Raw genomic sequence first — 7,408 nt, 5'->3', positions numbered from 1 at the left:
TATGACATAATAACAAGCATCATAGATATATTATGCATTAAACCACATATTAATTATCAACACTCCTTAGGGAGGCCAGTATATCCGAAAACAATAGCGTGACAGCGACGCTTCCACATGGTACTGTAGACATGGGAACTTGTAACTAATACACTAATATGCGGATAGAGGCGGACTCTAATTTCCGGACAACAGATTCCGGACTTAGACCATCACACTCCTCCTCTGATTTCAAGAGAAATTATTTACAACAATTCAATCATAAGATAATTTCTTAACTACAATATTCTAAATATAATACAGTATTCATAAATGAATAATCAAATCTAAACGCTATGAAACAATTTCAGACATCAATCACAGTCTTTGGAAATGATACAACACAAGAAAATGTCCGCGTCACTCATCTGTTTCCAAAAGTGTTACCAGTTCGGTAACTGGTCTGACATACAATACACGTTTATTGTCTCTCACAACAGCAATCTCAACCTTTCGTACTGCACAGTCGTTACTTGGAAATGTTCTTTCAACTATTCCAACCGGCCATTCATTTCGAGAGCGCTCCCCGTCTTTTAAGAGGACCAGGTCTCCCGGTTGAAGGTTCTTGGTGTGTTTTTGCCACTTCTTTCGCAATTGTAAACCGTGAAGATACTCATTCCTCCATCTCCTCCAGAATTCCTCTGCAAGTGATTGCACGTGTTTCCATGTCGAGCGCAACACATCCTTTGTGTTGTAAGGAGGGAACGGGGTGACATCACAACTAGTCTTACTTGTCAACAGCATAGACGGCGTAAGAAGAACAGGTGACTCTGGATCACTGAATACATCCACTAACGGTCTATTGTTCACAATTGCACAAACTTCAGACATAAGAGTGGTCAATACCTCGTGTGTGAGACTTTTCCTTTGCTGTTGAAGCAACATAGAGTTCAAGATGTTCTTGGCGACACCAATTAACCTTTCCCAAGCGCCACCCATGTGAGGCGAGTAGGGTGGGTTGAAAATCCACTTGATTTTACCGTCTGATAAGAAGTCAGCAACATGATCATTCTCAACAAATCTTGCGTCAATGGCCAGATCTTCTGTCGCTCCCACAAAATTCGTGCCCCTGTCGGAACGAAATTGGATGACCGGTCCACGCACAGAAATAAACCGTCGTAAGGCGTTAATAAAAGACGAGCTGGAAAGTTGTTCTATCACCTCTATATGTATGGCTCTTGTCACAAGACACGTGAACAACAAAGCCCATCGTTTCTGCGTTGCAGATCCTCCTCTGGTCCGCCGGAATGAGATAGGCCAAGGTCCAAACGTATCCACACCGACATATGAAAAAGGTGGTGAAGGAGTGCATCTGTCAGTAGGAAGATCTGCCATATACTGTTGACCAAACTGACCACGAAGTTTCTTGCAGGTAACACAATTGTGAATAATAAAGTTAACCATTTTCCTGCAACTCACGACCCAATATCCACCTGTGCGAACAGCTCCTTCTGTAAACTTACGACCCTGGTGAACTACTTTTTGATGAAAATGACGAACCACCAGAAACGTCACGTGATGGCTCTTGGGAAGTATAACAGGGTTCCTTAATCCTGAGCCGATAATCTCATTGTCGATCTTGTTAAGGCGACCTCCGACATGTAAAAGTCCATCTGTACCAATAACTGGAGTAAGAGTTTTGAGAGAACTTGAATGAGGAATTTCCTTTCCAGCATGGATACGTTGGAACTCTGAACTGAATGCATCTTGTTGAGCTACTGCAATGATGGCACGCTCACTTTCTTGCAGAAATTCTGGTTCATCAAATCGATCAGGTAAGCGTTCTCTGTCCTTCCGGATATGAGCTGCCAAGAACTTTATACGGGCAACAACTCTCACAAGTCTTTTCCAGTTTGAAAATCTGGTGAATCTCTTAGAGAATCCCTCTGGCACCTTTCCACAATCTGTCTGTTTTACTTTCTTCTCGGGAACATCTATCATATCCTCCGACTGCTCCATTTTTGAACAGTTTACTTCAGGACGGATTTCCAAGTCATGATCCGGGTCTATTAAATCATAGCCATCCGGGGAAGTTCTATGCTTGATATCGGGGCCAAGAATCCAACTAGAGTCTGGCAATAACAAAGCGTCTAGACCTCTAGTAGCTACATCTGCAGGGTTACACTCCGACGGAACAAAATTCCACTGAGTCGGTTTGCTGAACAGACGAATCTTGCTCACTCTGTTTCCCACATATACGTAGAATCTACGACTTTCGTTTGATATATATCCAAGTACGACTTGACTATCAGAAAAGAACTGAAAGCTATCCTGAGGAATATCGAGTTGGACCCGAATGGTCTCAGCAATTTCTGTAGCGAGTACCGCAGCGCACAACTCTAATCGCGGAACTGTATGTCCATGCGTAGGTGCTAATTTAGCCTTTCCTAACAGAAAGCCAATGCTAAATCTACTAGGATCGTAAAGTTTGAGGTATGCGACAGCCGCTATCGCATCTTTCGACGCATCAGCAAACACAAGAACTTCCCTTCTCAAAGCGTCATCAAAAGAGATGTCGCAGTAGACGCGTGGTATGCTAAGATTCTCAAGGTTGTGCATAGAATTAACCCACAAACACCACTGGCCATAGAGTGACTCAGGTAGAGGATCATCCCAGTCATTGCTTGAGGTGACGGACATCATTTCCCGAAGCAGTAGTTTTCCCCGAATAGTGAACGGCTGAGCAAATCCGAGAGGATCATATATACTATTGATTGTTGATAACAGGCCACGACGCGTGTAAACTTTCTCCACTTGGTTAACCTTGAAAGTGAACGAATCAGTTTCTGTATCCCACAAAAGTCCTAAGCTCCTTTGCGTGGGGAGAGTTTCTGTCAGGAGATCAATATCTTTGAGATCCTTAGCCAGGTCTTTCTGACAAAAAGCATTAAGCACATCCCTGCTATTTGAAGCAAACTTATGAAGTCTGATTTCTCCATTCTCTTGGAGAGCGTGTTTTGTGCGTTCCACAATGTCAATAGCCTCAGACTGGGTCCTACATGACAACAGACCATCGTCAACATAGAAGTCTTTACCCACTAAGTTCTGCACGTCCTGATCAGAATTTTCTACAGCCTTACGCAAGCCGAAATTAGCAACAGCAGGAGAGGCAGTGTTGCCGAAAACATGTCTTGTCATCTGATACTCAACTAACGGCTCACTCAAATCATTGTTCTTGTGCCACAAAAAACGTAGGAAGCGACGTTGCACCTCAGGAACCTGAAAGTTGTAGAACATTTGCTCTACGTCCATGGTGACTGCAATTCTTTCACGACGAAATCTAAGTAAGATACCAAGCAGGCTGTTCAACATATCGGGTCCTTGTAACAGAACGTCGTTGAGCGATAAATTCTGGCACTTGGCAGATGAGTCAAACACCACACGTATACTATCAGGCTTCTTAGGATGTTGAACTGCAAACAGTGGCAAATACCATTTCTCTGTAGAATCTGGTAAAGCTGGTGCTAACTCTGCGTGCTTATTACCGAAAAGTTTCTCCATGAATTCCATAACTCTTTTCTGTTTGTCTGGGTTCGACTTGAGACTCCGATCAAACGAATTCGCTCTTTTAAGAGCCATACTCTTGTTGTCAGGCAGAAAGGGTCTATTCTTCTTAAAAGGCATGGGTGCCTCCCAATGTCCACTAGGGGTTTGTTTGAATCCAGTTTCCATAGTGCTAAGGAACCTTTTGTCCTCTATCGACAAGCCAGGTTTCTCATCTCCCGGTACTCGTTCGAAGATAGGGTCCTCCTTCACCATGAGTTCACTCTCGCATGGCTGCAAGTATGTAGGTCTGCCGTTAGCGAACACTGATGTTTTGCTCACACTGACCTGTTCGGGTAGGTGTGCGCGACCTAAACACACATCACCAATTACAACCCATCCAAGAGGTAACTTCTGGCCGAATGGTAGCCAGTCTCCATCGATACGTTGATCTACAACATGATGTGCAGATACCAAGTCCCTACCAATCAAAATTTCAATTTCCACACTGTCGTTCACGGGTGGAATAAGTGACGCGATGTCTCGTAAATGACTGTAATTCTCTGCCACTTCTGGAGATGGAATTTCACTACGATTGTTTGGGATCTCATTACACTCAATCAAACAGGGTGATTGCAGAGTACATGAACCATCAAGAGATTGTATTACATATCCAGATGCTCTCCGACCAGAGGTGGTAAACTTGCCAGCACATGAAGTGAGTACATATTCTGCACTTGGACCAAATTCTCTAAAGGCGTCGAAGAATGCTGACGTAGCCAATGACTTATTACTCTGGTCATCAATCATACAGTAAACATTGCGGGCTCGAGATGGCTGCCCATTGGGAAATACACTGACAAGCAGTATTTTAGCACACGACTTACTAGTACTGTGACGAGTACTACAAACCTCAGTACAGTGAGTTTCAACTCGGAGCTTCTCCTCCTCGTGGTCTTCACTAGGTATTTGATGTCGCTGACTTCTGTAATTATCTTGTGATTTCTCCCCCTCATACTGTTTCCCAGAGTCTGCGTCTGGATGAAGTATTCCGATGTGATCTGGGGAACCACAAACATTACACTTGACAGTTTCTTTACATGTTTTCCTTGTATGGCGCTTCTGCCCGCAACACTTCAAACAGTAACCATTTTTATATACAAAGTCTTTACGATCTTTCAGAGTTCTGTTTCGGAATTTAAAACAGTCTTTCAGTAGATGATTAGAATTTTCACCATGAATAGGACATTTCCCACCTTTAGGGTTGGTTTCCGGAGTAACCTCGGTCTTCCGTGATGATATCGAAGTTTGACGATGAGAATCCTGTGACAAGGGTTTATATTTCTGTTGTGTACTAGGAACTTTGTTCGGCTTCACAAACGAAACATCAAAATCAAAACTGGGGTCGTTACGTAGACGGGCCAGATCACGCAAGTATCTTGTGAGTACTGAGAATGGTACTTGCGACGTTCGATTTGTCTCTTTGTAGCGATAACACTGATTGGCCCATTTTTCCCTCAAGCGTTTAGGTAATTTTCTAACAAAATCATTTATCCCACTAGAAGTGTCATAATAGCTAAAAACTGGTCCCAACACTGTGTCGGTTTTAATGGATTCAACCTCCGCTGCCAAATCTGATAGGTCAAAAAAGCGCTTAGTGTCATTTTCCTTAAGATCCGGAAACTGGTATATTCGTTGTTTCAATGCTCTTTCGATAATTTCTGCACTACCAAACTCGCTATCAAGCCGCTTCCAAATTTCGTCCACAGCCTTCTGAGAATTCCTGGGATTAGAAGCGTGTATGTTCTCTGCTTGTGTTTTAGACTCAGCACCAAGATGATTTACGAGCAGATCTAGATGTTCCAAGATAGACGCCCCAATTTCTTCCATTACATTAAGAAAGCCGTATTTCCAGGTTAGGTACCTAGCTGGTTCATCTGTAAATTGAGAAAGTCTCTGAGGCAAAAGTTGATTTTTTGCCACTAATTTTGCTAAGTCAAATGCCTCATTTCTATTTTCAGGCTTAAACGCAACAGCACTAGGGTTAAGAACACGTGTAGTATCAGCCGCTCCAGTAGAGGGAATCTGTACAACAGTTTCTATTGGTTCATCCTGAGTAACATCTTCTGTAGGAATAATAGGTGGAGATACATTATTGTCTTTATTCTCCTCTACATAGCGCAAAATGTGACGATTGGTCTCTGACCCAATATAACTGCCTCGCTTACTTGCAGAATCTTTATTGCTAGCATTTGAAGATCTAAAGTCAAAAGCTTTGTGAATTGCATTAAGTCCAGTCTCAGCTACTTCTAATTCTCTCTTCAGATTTAATAAATTCCTACTTGCCTGTAAAGCTGCCTCTTGTTTTATCAATTCAGCCTCCTCTTGTGCATATTTCATGCGAGATCTTGCCTTTTCAACTTTGGCTGTATGTTTTACCAACATTTCAGTCAACCGACTCGACCCTGAAACACCTGACCGTCTGGTTGACAGCATCTTGTGTGAAATTGACGGCAACAAGGACTGTAAGTGCTCTATAAATGACGTCACTTTATCATGTAAAGCTGCAGATGTGAGACGATGAGCTGCCTCTTCACTGGCACTATGATCTGTGCGAGTCCCTTGTAAGAATTGTTCAAACTTTTTAGCTTTCGCTTCATAGCGAGCTAACAGTTTTTGTATGTCATCAATAATTTGCTGGCCCTGGGCAAGATCTATATTTTCTGAGGAATCGATGATAAAGTCAATGTCCCTTTTGATTTTCAATAATTTGGTTGTATAATGCGACACCTTTTCTTCATAAAGATTCACACCGGACTCTGTCATCTTCCTATTTTGGCGGACATCCATCAGTAAACAAATTAAAGTTGAAAACAATTCAATTCTATTGGTGATACGAAGGATACATTACTACTGCTGTGTACTGCAGGCCAGGTCATCTTACTGCAGGCAAGGTCAAACTACAGCAGGCAAGGTCAAACTACTTCAGGCCAGGCCTAAGGATTTTTTACTGTGATGTATCATGCTTCATAATCATAAAGGACGAATAAAGTCGATGTAGACTCCCTTTATTTGCATCACACACCTCAAAAGAGGGTAAAAAACTACAAAGAAAACAAAACCAAAAATAACAAAAGTTAGGAAACCAACAGAAAGAGTAATCGTCTCGGACAGACCAATAACTGTTCCTCCTAATAAATCATGTTACAAATACAATGAAATATAACACATTATATGTTCCTACCGGATAAAATTATGAGAAATTGCTCACTATCTCTCATATTCTTAATAATAAAGATTTAAACAGCTCAAATGAGGTTATTCGAATGTCATTTGTCCAAGTTATAACATGTATTCAATGTATAAACAAACCAGCAGACGACACTTGATTGAAATATGGCGGGACCTACTCGGCCAAGCCTAACACGATTTACCAAACTTACAAGATGAGAATATATGCATATGACATAATAACAAGCATCATAGATATATTATGCATTAAACCACATATTAATTATCAACACTCCTTAGGGAGGCCAGTATATCCGAAAACAATAGCGTGACAGCGACGCTTCCACATGGTACTGTAGACATGGGAACTTGTAACTAATACACTAATATGCGGATAGAGGCGGACTCTAATTTCCGGACAACAGATTCCGGACTTAGACCATCACAAAGACCCCTGTCGGATTGACAGGGTATGTACATTGTGTTTTGCTAATATGTACGTTACGTAATTTAAAAATAATGTGCATGCACCAAGTTGATAAATTGTGTAATTTATCATAAACAGTAGTACATGTATGTACATTGTATTTATGCATTGTAAGCCGTAATGTTAATTGTAACCATTATGGAGAATTTGTATTTAATGTGATAAAGT

At 41.6% G+C, this 7,408-nt stretch overlaps 1 protein-coding gene across 1 annotated transcript; it reads right to left on the bottom strand.

Moving 5' to 3' along the window:
- Positions 1–399: 399 nt before the first annotated feature.
- LOC117319921 lies at positions 400–7,193 on the bottom strand. The gene is made up of 2 exons (XM_033874629.1): positions 7,047–7,193; positions 400–6,626 (listed from the first exon to the last, which is right to left on the bottom strand). Exon 2 carries the CDS (start codon positions 6,370–6,372, stop codon positions 400–402), a length of 5,973 nt encoding a protein of 1,990 aa, XP_033730520.1. The 5' UTR covers positions 6,373–6,626; positions 7,047–7,193.
- Between the last annotated feature and the right edge of the window lie 215 nt (positions 7,194–7,408).

The sequence above is a fragment of the Pecten maximus genome, unplaced genomic scaffold, assembly GCF_902652985.1.
Source record: "Pecten maximus unplaced genomic scaffold, xPecMax1.1, whole genome shotgun sequence".
NCBI classification, from domain to species: Eukaryota; Metazoa; Mollusca; class Bivalvia; order Pectinida; family Pectinidae; genus Pecten; species Pecten maximus.
Note: the sequence above shows the minus strand (reverse complement) of the source record. Positions and strands in the feature narration are given on the sequence as shown.